Source organism: Somniosus microcephalus, chromosome 3, assembly GCF_052327205.1.
Source record: "Somniosus microcephalus isolate GS21.2 chromosome 3, FLI_Smic_1.0, whole genome shotgun sequence".
NCBI classification, from domain to species: Eukaryota; Metazoa; Chordata; class Chondrichthyes; order Squaliformes; family Somniosidae; genus Somniosus; species Somniosus microcephalus.
In genome coordinates this window covers 25524687-25540620 of record NC_140989.1, presented here as the reverse complement: position 1 = coordinate 25540620, position 15934 = coordinate 25524687, and the positions used below count along the sequence as shown (strand labels likewise).

Below are 15934 nucleotides of genomic sequence, written 5' to 3'. Positions count from 1 at the left end.
GCTGTGCGTATATTGTTAATTACATCGCGCGGTGTCACGAAACACAAACTATTATAAACCCCCCAGACTGTTGTTGTGATAATCTGATTCCTTCAGGATATTATTGTAATATTAACATTACCCCAAAGTATCATAGTGATATTATAATTCCCTAGAGTATTAGTGTTATATTATTATCGCCCAAAGTACTATTGTGATATTATCAATTTCCCGGAGTATCATTGTTTTTCTTGCAACGTCGACATTTCCACCGTTTTTATCCGGATATATCCAATCACCATCGCAGAAACTTTTCTCTGACTTTTGACCCACTCCCATTGCAGAGGCTGGGAATGGGGGAGCTGTGTTTGGCTTGTTACAGGGCGAGAGAGAGAGAGAAAATAGACTTTTTTCAGGCGTTCTATTGGACATTATATCACACCAGGGGCCTCCATGTGTACAGTACAGTCCTTTCAACATCGCAGCAAAGCTAATGAAGGCTGGAGGAACAGAAATCAGAAAGATTCTTGCAGGAAAAAGCCGTGGCCCTTTCAGTGCCAATGAGCTGGCGGTGTAAAAGCTGCAGGAATGGGAATTGGGCAAGAGGATCAGAGAGCGACACGGGCCACACTCCACAAGGTGCACCAGACCAGAAGAAAGGACCCGATACGGAGGTGGATTTAATGAAAGTAACACTAACGAGGTGCTCAATAATGAGGAAGCACAGCTGGTTCTGCCCGAAATACACGGAGCTCTTAAGACGCTGTGACCGCGAACTATGAAATTGACGTTCATGCAAATGGATACTAGTTGTCACTCTTTTAGCTGCCATAAGTGGCTGCCTGTTTTAACCATGAACATTATAAGTGGTGGGGATTGTATTATCAATTCCCCAGAGTATCGTTATAATATTATCATTTCCCCCAGCGTTGTATTGGGACATTATCATCCCCCAGGATATCATTGAGGTACTACAGGAAACTTTTTTTTATCCGGCACGGACGGGACCGACGTGGTGCCGGTTCATCAAAAATTCCAGATAACCGAACGCTATAGTAAAAGATACGGAGCTGAGAGCTCCGTATAAAGCAACAAACCCTGTTGCTTAGCAACAGGTTCAAAACAATGGCCACAAGTTGCAAGCGTCTCCGTAGCTTAGCAACAGCTGCAGCCACACCCTTCCACAGCAACACATGGAGCAACACAAGTAATAAAAGTTACCTGAACCTACTCCTGAATTTTGCCGGTTAACCGACATTTCCGGTTATTTAGGTGCCGGTTAATCGAAAGTTTCCTGTATCATTCCTCTTGCGTATCATTCTGATGTTAACAATTCCCCAAAGTATCACTGTCATATTATCGTCCCCCAGAGAATTATTGTCATATTAGCGTCCCCCAGAGTTATCATTGTCACATTCTCAACCTATCAGATTATCATTGGGATATTAACAATTCCCCAGCGATATATTGTGATATTATTTCCCCAGGATACTATTGGGATATTATCATGTCCGCAACATATCACTGTGATAATATTATTCCTGCAGGGTCGAACTTTGATATTCTGACTTATCAGTTATAATCACTGAAGATGCCAGGCATACAGCCTTGGTTACTACAGCCCTCTGGACTCAACATAGAGTTCAACAATTTCAGATCATAACCTCGGCCCCTATCACATATTTATATTTTCTTCTTTTTTTTCCCTCTACTTCCCTCCCACATGGCAGCTGTCTTTCATTCTGCCAGCGCAATTCACACCCCATCTAGAGCCATCCCTTGTTCTTTAACCTGTCCCATTACCACCTCCTCTCGCCTTGAATATCTCTTACTGTCTCTCAATGTCTCTTAATCTCTCCTGCTTTCTATCGTATCACTGACCTTCCCTTTAGTTCTTTCATCCCCTCCCCCTTTTCCCAGCCCCTAAACCTGCTTTCCATTTCCTGCTTTTTTCCAGTTCTGACGAAAGGTCCCAGACCTGAAACATTGACTCTGTTTCTCTCTCCACGGATGCTGCCCTGGCCTGCTGAGTTTTTCCAGCGTTTTCTGTTGTTATTTCGGATTTCCAGCATCCGCAGTATTTTGCTATTGTACAGCCTTGGTTGTTTAGCACAGAGAAAAGTGAGGAGGTGTCATTGATAAAGCAAGTGATTTGATTCCAGTGCAACAGTCAGTGGGAAACACCACCAAAGTCTACACTTACCACGCGTGGCGCGACCGTTCCTTCAAACTCCACAATCTTGTCTAAAACGACCCGGGGCGGGGGGTGTAAATGGCAGTCTCCGAGCAGCCGACAACTCAGTTGCCAAGTTGTTGCGAAGAGATGGCCAGTATTCTCAGCGCTACCTGAATTTTAATTAGCTGGATCTATAAGCGATCAGGGTTCGTCCATAGGTTGGTTGAGAATAAGAGGAAAACCTCGGCCAGCTCTTCAACGAGATCGCATTCGGCCCAGTCTATCTTCTGGAACAGTTACAAGTGTTTTCCAGTAACTTTACTGACCGATTGTACAGAGCGAAATGATGCTTGTGTATTTTTCCTGTTACTGGCATTATTCGGTATACCAGTGCCAATATGCCCTCATTAATCCCAGATTTTAATGTGGTGAATCACTTCTTGTGTGATGGTCAACAGCTGGTAATTCTAAGGGCTAATTCGACAAGTTTTTATGAGCCTTGCCTGCCAGCAGTGGAAATTTGAGAGGGTTTGCGAGTTGTTGGGCAGCCTGGGTTTCTGCCACACATTGCTGGTGGGCGAGGCAAAAAGGCTGGCCAAAGTGGCAGCTGGACCTGAGCAGGAGTAGGGAGAAGAATCAGTTGAGGTGAGCAAAAGCCCAGTTCAAAAGGAGGCTTTTGAACACGGAGAGATGTGGCTAGGGTGTGTTAAGTTAGTGCCAAGTTGTTGCTAAGAGATTGCCTGTATTGTCAGCGCTACCTGAATTAGCTGAATCTATAAGCGATAAGGGTCACTAGGTAAGGTGATAGGTTGGTTGAGGACATCTTTAAGAGGGAAATCTCGGCCAGTTCCTCAAAGAGATCACATTCGGTCCAATTCAATCTCATTGAAACATATAAGATTCTGAGAGGGGATTGACAGGGTAGATGCAGAGAGGATGTTTCCCCTGGCTGGAGAGTCTAGAACTAGGGGGCATAGTCTCAGGATAAGGGGTCGGCCATTTAAGACAGATGAGGAGGAATTTGTTCACTCAGAGGGTTGTGAATCTTTGGAATTCTCTACCCCAGAGGACTGTGGATGATCAGTTGTTCAGTATATTCAAGGCTGAGATCGATAGATTTTTGGACTCGAGGGGAATTAAGGGATATGGGGATCGGGCGGGAAAGTGGAGTTGAGGTCGAAGATCAGCCGTGATCTTATTGAATGGCGGAGCAGGCTTGAGGGGCTGAATGGCCGACTCCTGCTCCTAATTCTTAGGTTCTTATGTTCTTAACTGGTGCGGGGGGGGGGGGGCGCGATGTTTTGGAAGGGGGTTACGGAGTGCTGGGAGAAGCGGCTGAAGGTGATATACGGTAGACCAAAGTCTGTGAGTGGGATGTAGAGCTGGAGGAGGTTTCAGGAGTATGGAGCAAGGCTGAGGGTGGAGTTGTAATTGAGGACAGGGATTTGGGGATTTTGAAAACAATGTGCATGGGGAATGGGGAGCCTGAGGAGGTCCACTCACCGTGGCAGACCTGTGCCTACCAGTGCGTCATGCTCTCCAAACACAATTCAAGTTGAGAAGGGCAGAACCTACAATTGTGTTGCTGGGTGTTTTCTATTCTATGAAGATTTTACCTGCCCACCATTAGCGAAATCCCAGTGATGATGCATGTTCTAACACAGTTGGTATTAGCAGTGCAGTCAGTGTGGTCTTTCTAGTATTGTGAACAGATCAGAAAGAACTATGTTTAGAAAGAGCTTGCATTTATATAGCTCCTTTCTCGACCTTGGGCCATCCCAAAGCACTTTACAGCCAATAAAGTACTTTTTGAAGTGTAGCCACTGTTGTAATGTAGGAAACGCGGCAGCCAATTTGCGCACAGCAAGCTCCCACAAATAGCAATGTGATAATGACCAGATCATCTGTCGGTTGAGGGATGAATGTTGGCCCGGGTTTAGGCCCTTTTATATTGGTGTCAATGCGATGTTTGCATCCACCACTTCCCGAAGTGCGGCTATCCGGGAGCCGGTTTCAACGCACCGGGGCTCACCCAGACCCCCGGCAGGGAAAGGCCTGTTGTTAGCGGACTTCGCCAGTCACCGTGGCTTTATATTCGGCCTGCAGCTTGCTGCTAGAGCCCTGTGTTTCAGCAACTGACACCGATATGAAAGGGGCTTCTTACTTAGTCAGGCTAACTTAGCATTCCTCTTGTCTCGCTGTCTGCTTCCAGCTCCAGGATGGAGCATAATTCTTCAGTAATAAGTCAGCATTTCTTAAACCTTGCCTTAAGGCTGTCTACTTAATACGTAATCAGCTTGGCAGATATGGTTCATTAACAGTTGGGATAATGCACTTATTCTATGCTGCATGTTTTTCCATTTAGCCTGTTTAAATTGGCTCCATAACCACATATGGAGAACTGAGCAAGTCATCAAGTTCACTATGAAGTGACAAGTTGTATCATTCTTTAGAGCATAAATAAAAAGCAAAAGAAAGGCTTACATTTATGTAGCGAATTTCACGACCGCAGGACATTCCAAAAGCGCTTTATAGCCAATGAAGTATTTTTTAGAAGTTGTAGTCACTGTTGTAATATAGGAACCGGGCCAGCCCAATTTGCACACAGCAAGCTCCCACAAACAGCAACGTGATCATGACCAGATAATCTGTGAGGGGGGGGTGTGAATTGAGCAGTAGAAGAGGCTAGTGGTGCAGTTGCTAGGCTATGCTGTTTGAAGATGCATTCACTGACCTTGACAACTTGTGTGAGATCATTAAACTTCTTCCTGCATTGCATCCATGTCCTTGGAGCAACACTCCTGGCTTTGATCTCTGCCACTGCTTCACTAGCATCTGTCTGGAGGTCCTCCTGCCCCCATGCCCTGTGGATACAGGACATCTCTTCTTCTTTCCACTTCTTCCACCGAGACCTCTAGTGCAATGTCTGAAAAACTTGATGCACGCTCTCTCACATGTTCTGCCATTCCTCAAAGTATTCCAGAACAGATTCAGTTTTCAAATGACTCTCTGTTCTTTAGTGATGTTGGTTGAGGCCAGGATACCAGGGGGATAACTCCTCTATTCTTATTCAAGTAGTGCCTTGAGGATCTTTTACTTCTAGCCGAGAGAGCAGACGGGGCCTACGGTTTAATGCCTTATCTGAAAGATGGCACCTCCGACAGTGCAGCACTCCCTCAGCACTACACTGGGAGAGTTGGCCTAGATTTTTGTGCTCAAAGTGTGCTGGAGTGAGACTTGAATCCACCACTTTCTGACCTTGGAGGCGAGAGTGCAACCCACTGAGCCACGGCTGCTGTTGTGTTTAGGTCTTGGGGAAAGGAGTAGACTTTACAAATTAGCATTCTCAGCGCCCAGCTTCGTGCAGTGGAAAGCATTTTGGGAATTCCACTGGTCAGTGTGTCCCATACCATTTTCATTCCATTGGAATTAGGGACATAGGAACAGGAGTGGGCCATTCAGCCCTCGAGCCTCTTCATTGGATCATGGCTGATCTGTACCGTAACTCTATATTTACCTGAAATAACAACAGAAAACGCTGGAAAAACTATTACCATCTCGTCTCGCCTTGAATATCTCTTAATGTCTCTTCACCCCCCACAGACCTTCCCTTTTGTTCTTTCATCCCCTCACCCATTTCCCAGCCCCCAAACTTGCTTTTTAACCTGTTTCATTTCCTGCTTTTTTCTCAGTTCTGACGAAGGGTCTTCAACCTGAAGCGTTGACTCTGTTTCTCTCTCCACGGATGTTGCCTGGGCCTGCTGAGTTTTTCCAGCGTTTTCTGTTATTTCGGATTTTTAGCATCCGCAGTATTTTGCTATCTATATTTACCCGCCTTGGTTCCATAACCCTTACTATAGTTACCTAACAAAAATCTATCAATCTCAGTTTTGAAATTTTCAATTGACCCCCAGCCTCAACAGCTTTTTGGGGGAGAGAGTTCCAGATTTCCACTACCCTTTGTGTGAAGAAGTGCTTCCTGACATCACCTACAAAGCCTTCCCACCATCTACAAGGCACAAGTCAGGAGTGTGACGGAATACTCTCCACTTGCCTGGATGAGTGCAGCCCCAACAACACTCAAGAAGCTCGACACCATCCAGGACAAAGCAGCCCGCTTGATTGGCACCCTATCCACCACCTTAAACACTCACTCCCTCCACCACCGGCGCACCGTGGCTGCAGTGTGTACCATCTACAAGATGCACTGCAGCAACTCGCCAAGGCTTCTTCGGCAGCACCTCCCAAACCCGCGACCTCTTCCACCTAGAAGGACGAGGGCAGCAGACGCATAGGAACACCACCACCTCCAAGTTTCCCTCCAAGTCACACATCATCCTGACTTAGAAGTATATCGCCAATCCTTCATCGTCGCTGGGTCAAAATCCTGGAACTCCCTCCCTAACAGCACCGTGGAAGTACCTTCACCACACGGACTGCAACGGTTCAAGAAGGCGGCTCTCCACCACCTTCTCAAGGGCAACTAGGGATGGGCAATAAATGTTGGCCTTGCCAGCGACGCCCACATCTCAGGAATGAATAAATTGAAAAAAAACAGCCTAGCTCTAATTTTAAGCTTATGCCCCCTTGTTCTGGACTCCCCCACCAGAGAAAACAGTTTCTCTCTCTCGCTACCCCATTAAATCCTTTAATCATCTTAAAAATCTCAATTGGATTCCCCCCCCCCTTTAATCCTCAACACTCAAGGGTATACACGTCTATGCAAAGTGTCCTCATAGCTTAACCCCTTTATATACCGCCACATAAAGCTCTGCATTGGGAGAGCTAGTTCATAAGATCAACCCCATACTTCTACAAACACAATATTGAAGATGCTGGAAACACTCAGCGGGCCAGGCAGCTTCTGTGGAAAGAGAGAATCAGAGGCCGCGATGTTGCTGACCTCGGCGGGTCCGTGGCGGGTGATGTCGGTGGCGGGTCCCAACCCTGCTGCTGGCTCCATCCCACTGTCCAAAATGATTTTCCCTCAATGGGGCTTGTTAAGCCCGCCCAGCGCGTTTCCCGGCCAATTAGAAGAAGCGGGCCTGGTGCCATCATTTGATGACGCGTCATCGGCCGGTTTCCTTAAAGGGACCATGGCCAAATTTATTTTGACATTTGTGCTGTCAGTGTTCTACAGCATTGAGGTGCTGCAAACACTGACAGTGACCGCACAAAGGCACAGGGCTGCACCCAGGCTCTCCCATGACTCCATCCATATGCTTATCCTCTTCCCTTCACAGATGAGACCTCCCCAGGAGATTAACACAGCCCGGTTGCACATTGCAGAGGAGGGCACAAACAGGGATGTGGTCAGGAGGACTGGGTGCAGTGCCGCAAACGTTTCAATGATCTCAGTAGATCACGAAATGTTAGTACAAAGCCACACTCAATTTCATCCTGCTGTGCCTCTCATCACATCCCCATCACTCTGCCTTCCCTACCCTACTCCTGCACATCCTTACTCACACCAACTTACCTTGCACCTCCACCCACCCCTCTCTACCTACATTATCACTTCCCCATCTCACTAGCCACCCCTCACACTCAGCCTCATCCTCGTGCAATCATACCAATTAACAACACACAAGGGTAGGCACTTGGGTGTTTTATGCAATGTTCATGTAAAGTTTCGATTAATGCGCTGTCAAACATTGAAACCTTTATTTTCAACATTTACGTTCTTGGGCAGATTTGTGTGCACCTTCGGAAATGGTTTAGTGAGTTGCAGTGAATGGTGAGACACAACGGTACCCCCTGCAATGTGAAAGGAATGGCTTGGGCATTGTAGGGATGCTTTATGGTGTTGGTGTGGGGTGGTGCCAACCTGGCGCATCATGTGGCAGCCAGTGTGTACAGCGTCAAGTGAAGTAAATCCGGCCATGGTGAGGCCATCCCTGGCCTCCCGGGCAGCAGTGTGGTCAGGTGCTGATACCCTCTGTCCTGTGCAGCTCTGTACTGTAAGATTCTCTGAACAGCTTTTAAGCAAACACAGAGCGGAAGAAAAGGAAGGCATAAAAATAACAAAAGGGAGTGGTCTGTGATGGGGTGGAGGGCAAATGACAAAAGGGATGATGGTGGGAGGGAGAAGGAGGCAATATTGCTAAGGCTGAGATAGATTTTTGGACTCTAGGGGAATCCAGGGATATGGAGGCCGGGCAGGAAAGTGGAGTTGAGGTCAAAGATCGGCCATGATCTTATTGAATGGCAGAGCAGGCTCGAGGGGCCGAATGGCCTATTCCTGCTCCTAATTCTTGTGTTCTTCTGTTCTTATAATGGGGCAAGTATAGAAACAAAAGATCGGTCCGGAGGTGGTGTAAATGTTTACAGCAGAATAGCAGAGGGGGAGGGAAGCATGGAAAGTCTGGCAAAGATAGGAAGGCTCCCATGGCCCAGGTGATAGGATAAGGGGACCCAGAATCTAAACGGTGAAGGGTAAATGTGGGACTGATATCAGGAGGCACCTTCTCACACAGAGTGACCTGCGCATGGAATGAACACCAGGGTAGAGGCAATGGTGAGGAAACCCCTGCAATCATATAAGAGAGAGCTGGATGCCATGATGGGAGCACAAGAAGCCTTTTCTTGATGGGATGGATTGAATAGCCTTTCTGGTCCATTTTTATATCTTGTGGTTTCATTTTCAGTATTTAGTTCAACAGAATTAAAGAGTCCGGAAATGACTCAAAAATATTAATCTTAGCATAATAACGACTGCCATACATAAGGGTATTGATGAAACAATTTGGCGGTTTTCCTTTTCTCTGAGGGGGCTCAACAGCAATAAAGTAATATTTTGTCAGTGGCAATATTTCAGATTTTGCGAGGGGACTGAAGTGTCGAAAGGATGGTGTGTGTTGGGTTTCCAGCCGTTGGCAGCGCAACAGTCTTCACATCTGGCCTGCGCTTCCGTAAAAGCATCTGCCATCATTTTTCCATCATTATTACACTTTCCAGACCCCAGCCGTGATTATTTTGGCTACACGCTGATTCTGGAATCTGTTCCCTAATGGCCCTGCTCCTAATGCGAGAATTTTATTTGTGAAGTTAGGTGATTTTTGATCACCAGCGAGGCTGGCGAAACTGTTGAGTGCATTAAAATTCTGCTGATTCGGTCCTTGGACGTGTTCAGTATCGCCTAGCAACTGGAAAAGAAAACGTTGGCGACTGCTGCTGGGAAGCCATTTTGAAATCTCGACACACTCCCCCTGCCTCCGCCCCGCCCCCTCCCCCTCCCCCACTCCAGCTTTGAAAAAGGTTTTATTGCAACATGTGATGAGCCAATGACATTACTCTGTTGTTTTATTTTCGTTGCACAGCCGAAGTAACCAGCAGCAAGGAAAACCAAGAATTTGCTGGTGTCAGCCCCGCCATCAAGAGCGATTTCATCGGCCACAAAACCAACAAAGTTGTGGATTTCTGCGACCACTCCTGCAGTGATATTGGAAACATGTTTAAGGAGCTGCATGGACTACGGGTTCTTGTCAGCAACCTGGCTGATGGACTAGTTAAAGTGGTATGTGTCATGTGCTTCATATCACTGAAGCATGTTTTTCTTTTTGAAACGAGCTACATCTCGCACTGTACAAAGGAGAGTATGAACACACGGGAATATACCTCGCACTGTGTTCAGAGGGATTTGGGTGTCCTTGTACACAAAACACAGAATGTTAACATGCAGGTACAGCAAGCACTGAGGAAGGCAAATGGCATGTTGGCCTTTATTGCAAGGGGGTTGGAGTAATTGTACAGGACTTTGGTGAGACCACACCTGGAGTACTGTGCACAGTTTTGGTCTCCTTATCTGGGGAAGGATATACATGTCTTAGAGGCAGTGCAACAAGATTCACTAGACAGGGTAGATGCTGAGAGGTTGTTTCCCCTGGCTGGAGAGTATAGAACTAGGGGTCATAGTCTCAGGATAAGGGGTCGGCCATTTAAGACTGAGATGAGAAGAAATTTCTTCACTCAGAGGGTTGTGAATCTTCGGAATTCTCTACAAAATAACATCAGAGCATAAGAAATAGGAGCAGGAGTAGGCCATTTGGCCCTTCGAGCCTGCTCCGCCATTCAGTAAGATCATGGCTGATCTTCTACCTCATCTCCACTTCCCTGAACACTCCCCATATCTCTTGATTCCCTTAATATTCAAAAATCTATCGATCTCAATCCTGAATATACTCAATGACTGAGCCTCCACAGCCCTCTGGGGGAGAGAATTCCAAAGATTCACCACCCTCTGAGTGAAGAAATTTCTCCTCATCTTAGTCCTAAATGGCTGGCCCCTTATCCTGAGACTGTGACCCCTGGTTCTAGACTCCCCAGCCAGGGGAAACATCCTCCCTGCATCTACCCTGTCAAGCCCTGTAAGAATTTTGTATGTTTCAATGAGATCACCTCTCATTCTTCTAAACCCTAGAGAATATAGGCCGAGTCTACTCAATCTCTCCTCATAGGAATCAGTCTGGTGAACCTTCGTTGCACTCCCTCTATGGCAAGTATATCCTTCCTTAGGTAAGGAGACCAAAACTATACACAATACTCCAGTTGTGGTCTCACCAGGGCCCTATATAATTGCAGCAAGATGTCTTTACTCTTATACTCAAATCCTTTTGTAATAAAGGCCAACATGCCATTTACTTTCCTAATTGCTTGATGTACCTTCAATTCAATTCAATTCAATTCAATTTTATTTGTCATATATGCAGCAGACATGTGTACTGCACAATGAAATGTTGATTTTTACGAGTCCTCCCTTACCTGCATGTTAACTTTCAGTGATTCATGCCAGAAGGCTGTGGATGCTGAATCGTTGATTATATTCAATGCTGAGATAAATAGATTTTTGGACTCTAGGGGAATCAAAGGATATGGGGATTGGGCGGGAAAGTGGAGTTGAGGTTAAGCTCAGCCATGATCTTATTGAATGGCGGAGCAGGCTCGAGGGGCCGAATGGCTGACTCCTGCTCCTATTTCTTATGTTCTTATACCTCACAGTGTACGAAGGATAACACAAACACACAGGAATATACCTGGCGTTAGATGAAGAGGGGCGGGAGGAGCTCATGTGGAGCATAAACACCGGCATGAGCCAGTTGGGCAGAATGGCCTGTTTCCGTGCTGTAAATACTATGTGATGCTGTGTAAGCAATGCATTGTATGAAGTGCTTTAATGTGAACAGTGCTAGACAGTGTGTTGTGAAAAAGAAAATGGTAAATGCAGATGATACAATAACACTGCTGCACCTGGAAAATCTTTTGCAGACGGAAGAAAATGTAATAATTCGTGATATCCTGGAAGACACTTTAAAGAAGGTGCGGCCAGGCCAGTGCTGGCACAGCGGCCGTCTCTTTGACAACAAGGAGGAGTGGACAGAGGACAGCTGTACCAAGTGCACCTGTCAGGTGAGTCCAGGGCCCCCCTGGCTTTTAAATACAGTCTGTGCAAACGATTAGGTTGATGATACGTTACTTGGCTTCCACAGTTAATATTTTGTGCAATTATATTTCCTAGATTGATGAGGTAGAAATTGTTCAAAGTTTGTGAAGTGTAATCAGAAGTGGAGTTCATTCTGTAGCCAGGAACTATACTCCTGTTCATTGTAAATGTTACTCAGTCGATGCTAAGTATTTGTCAGTAGAGGTTGAGCGTCCCGAATCCGGCAACCTCGGGACCGAGGCCGAGCCGGTTTTCGGGTTTTTCCGGACTTCGGAACGTGTTTCTGATGTCCGAAGTCCAGAAATGCCCGAGCCCAGGTTGCGATATTTCCGGACTTCGGACATCAGAAACACGTTCCGAGTCCGGAAATGCCTGGGCCCAGGTTGCGCTATTTCGAGTTTTTGGTAAGCCTCCCTCAGGGTGTCTGGATTCCAGAACATTTTACAGATTCCGGAACTCTGGATTTGGGACGCTCAACCTGTATTTTAATATTATGTCAAATGTATTATAACCGTTGGGTAAATCCATTTTAAACGACTCTTTAGAGGAGCACCGTTCTCAGGACCAAAGCTTTTAACCGAGATCTCCGCTGGCTCCTTTGGTAAGGGGTGTTTGTCTCCTGGTCTATGATGAGTTGGCCGGCCTCGGCAGGGTTCTATAATTAGCCTCGGTGTCTCTAGGTTCAGGAGGGGTGGTGGTGGTGGGATGGGCGCGGAGAGAAACATCAGCCAGGGTTCCCGGAGCGTGTACTTGTGTGGAGATCAGGTGGAGACAGAACTAGACTCGGTCGTGACGCCCTCCACAGTCAAACAGCCATCGGGCCCTCACTGTCTGGGCTCGGTCATGAAGCGGGGTCACTTGGGAAAGGCGCAGCGAGCAAAGAGTCAACAGCCTTGGGGAAGTCAAGACAAACCACAACAGGGCAAGATCCGTTATCCATGAAATGGTGTGCAGTGGATAAGTCACAGGGTTCAATGACATTCTCGTCATCACGTTGCATTTTATCGACAAACAGAGGTGGTGGGGGGGGGGAAGGAAGAACAGATTTGCCAAACGTATTTCTCCATAATGGCCGCGTCCCTTTAAGACCATCAATGAGAGTCAGGGAGCTGTGATCCTGGAAGACCACTTACAGGTTTTGACTGTCAGAATATCACCCAGCCCACAGTCTGGTCTCCAATACACTCGAGACCTTGACAGTGAGGAATGGTATATTGGCCCTGACCTGTAGGCTGCAAAGTACTTGTTCAGAAACTAATAATACACAAATAATAATAGAAAGTACAAACCATGACCTCGATTAATGGCGCTGTTAATGATCACTTTCCTGCAGGTTTGCCCAGCAGTCTCTATCAAGCCAATGCGAGAAAGTTCTTCCTCAGGATTATATTATGAATAGGGTTTTAATGGTTTTCTTTCATGGTTTTTGCTGCTTATTGATGTACCACAAATGTACATGAGCTGGGAAGGTCAACCTGTGATCAGGAGTGCCATTTCCCCTCTCCAATACAATCCTGTTATTATTAATACTCATATATTTATCATAACACTCTTCACATTAAAGCACTTCATACAGTGCATTACTTACACAGTATTACATAATATTTACAGCACAGAAACAGGCCATTCGGCCCAACTGGTCCATGCTGGTGTTTATGCTCCACACGAGCCTCCTCCCGTCTTTCCTCATCTAACCCCATCAACATAACCTTCTATTCCTTTCTCCCTCATGTGCTTATCTAACTTCCCCTTAAATCCATCTGTACTATTCGCCTCAACCACTCCCTGTGGTAGCAAGTTCCACATTCTCACCACTCTCTGGGTAAAGAAGTTTCTCCTTAATTCCCTATTGGATTTATTAGTGACTATCTTATATTTATGGCCCCGAGTTCTGGTCTCGCCCACACGTGGAAACGTCTTCTCTACGTCTACCCTATCAAACCCCTTCACAATCTTCAAGACCTCTCTCAGGTCGCCCCTCAGCCTTCTCTTTTCTAGAGAAAAGAGCCCCGGCCTGTTCAATCTTTCCTGACAGGTACAACCTCTCAGTTCTGGTATCATTCTAGTAAATCCTTTTTGGACCTTCGCCATCGCCTCTATATCCTTTTTATAATATGGAGACCAGAACTGTTCACAATACTCCAAGTGTGGTCTAACCAAGGTTCGATACAGGTTTAACATAACTTCCCTGCTTTTCAATTCTATCCCTCCAGAAGTGAACCCCAGTGCTTTGTTTGCTTTTTTATGGCCTTATAACCTGCATTATTACTTCTAGCGATTTTGTGTATCTGTACAGCAGACCCCTCTGCTCCTCTACACCATTTAGACTCTTATTTTCCAAGAGGTATGTGGCCTCCTTATTCCTCCTACCAGTTCCTGCTGTTTTGTTGGCATAACGTGGCAGCCATTCTGAGCCAGCAGCATCCCATAAACATCCACGAGTTGGACGGGTATTTTTACTGGTGTTTTTTGAGGAGAGGAACATTACCCAGGGCACCAGGAGAGCTCCCGGCTTTTCTTCCAATAGTACTGACGTAAGAAAACTACTAGGCACTTGGTCTAAGCGTTAAACAAAGCTTTAATCAACTGTTTTACAACATGGAGTTCTAGTTGTGTCCTTCACTAGTTCCTGTTAAGAATGTCCTGAGCAAGCTGGGCCCGTGACCGAGTATTTATACTCTCCCTGGACAGCGCCACCCGTAGCCCGCTCTGTATTATTTCATAAGTCTTTCTTTCATGAATGACTGATTCATGTCAAGTACCATGGGATCTCTTAACATCCACTGGAATAGACGGACGGGGCCTTGGCTTAACATCTGGTCTGAAGGATGCCACTTGCAGCAACGCAGCACTCCCTCCATACTGCACTGGAACGTAAGCCTGGGATTGGGAGCTCAACACCTGCTGATCTATCAGCTGAGCCAATCCTTGCATACAAACAATCACAATTTTAAATCCTATAGAGTCTCTCTTCACTCAAAGATGGAGACCTGTGGGTCAATTGTCTCCTTCCAATGGGAATCACAGAGTGTTCTCAGCCACTTGGAGTGTTTCCGTGTGTCAGCTTGGCTCAGTTGGTAATAATGCCCTTGGCTGCAGGTCAGAAGGTTGTGAATTCAAGCCCCACTACAGGACTTCAACATGTAGTTCAAGTCAATGCTAGCTGGGAAATTTCCTCCAGCCCGCCATTCCAGCCCCACCCACTGCTCCTCTGACGCTGCATCACTGATGATTTGTTTCACTGCCCTCACCAAATCGTTGGCCGATCCTCCCATCACAAACTTTGTAATTCTCTTAGGAAAGCCTCCTAGAAACAAATCTCTTTTACCATGCCATCATTCTCCTCCCACCCCCACACTACCACCCAAATTTCCACTCTCTGAGATTCCTGTACCCTCTCCACTCTGTGAGATTCCTGTACCCTCTCCACTCTGTGAGATTCCTGTACCCTCTCCACTCTGTGAGATTCCTGCACCCTCTCCACTCTGTGAGATTCCTGCACCCTCTCCACTCTGTGAGATTCCTGCACCCTCTCCACTCTGTGAGATTCCTGCACCCTCTCCACTCTGTGAGATTCCTGCACCCTCTCCACTCTGTGAGATTCCTGCACCCTCTCCACTCTGTGAGATTCCTGCACCCTCTCCACTCTGTGAGATTCCTGCACCCTCTCCACTCTGTGAGATTCCTGCACCCTCTCCACTCTGTGCGATTCCTGTACCCTCTCCACTCTGTGAGATTCCTGTACCCTCTCCACTCTGTGAGATTCCTGTACCCTCTCCACTCTGTGCGATTCCTGTACCCTCTCCACTCTGTGAGATTCCTGCACCCTCTCCACTCTGTGAGATTCCTGTACCCTCTCCACTCTGTGCGATTCCTGTACCCTCTCCACTCTGAGATTCCTGCACCCTCTCCACTCTGTGAGATTCCTGTACCCTCTCCACTCTGTGAGATTCCTGTACCCTCTCCACTCTGAGATTCCTGCACCCTCTCCACTCTGTGAGATTCCTGCACCCTCTCCACTCTGTGAGATTCCTGTACCCTCTCCACTCTGTGAGATTCCTGCACCCTCTCCACTCTGTGAGATTCCTGTACCCTCTCCATTCTGTGAGATTCCTGTACCCTCTCCACTCTGTGCGATTCCTGTACCCTCTCCACTCTGTGAGATTCCTGTACCCTCTCCACTCTGTGAGATTCCTGTACCCTCTCCACTCTGTGCGATTCCTGTACCCTCTCCACTCTGTGAGATTCCTGCACCCTCTCCACTCTGTGAGATTCCTGTACCCTCTCCACTCTGTGCGATTCCTGTACCCTCTCCACTCTGAGATTCCTGCACCCTCTCC

At 46.8% G+C, this 15934-nt stretch overlaps 1 protein-coding gene across 2 annotated transcripts in view; it reads left to right on the top strand.

Annotated features, from left to right (window-relative positions):
* LOC147120917 (thrombospondin-2-like) overlaps positions 1-15934 on the top strand; it is a 135642-nt gene that overhangs the window by 18943 nt on the left and 100765 nt on the right. For both annotated transcript variants that reach the window (XM_085979507.1, XM_085979513.1), the window contains exons 5-6: positions 9475-9671; positions 11420-11560. In XM_085979507.1, the coding sequence (XP_085835633.1) occupies positions 9475-9671; positions 11420-11560 (338 nt within the window). The remainder of the gene's footprint in view (positions 1-9474; positions 9672-11419; positions 11561-15934) is intronic.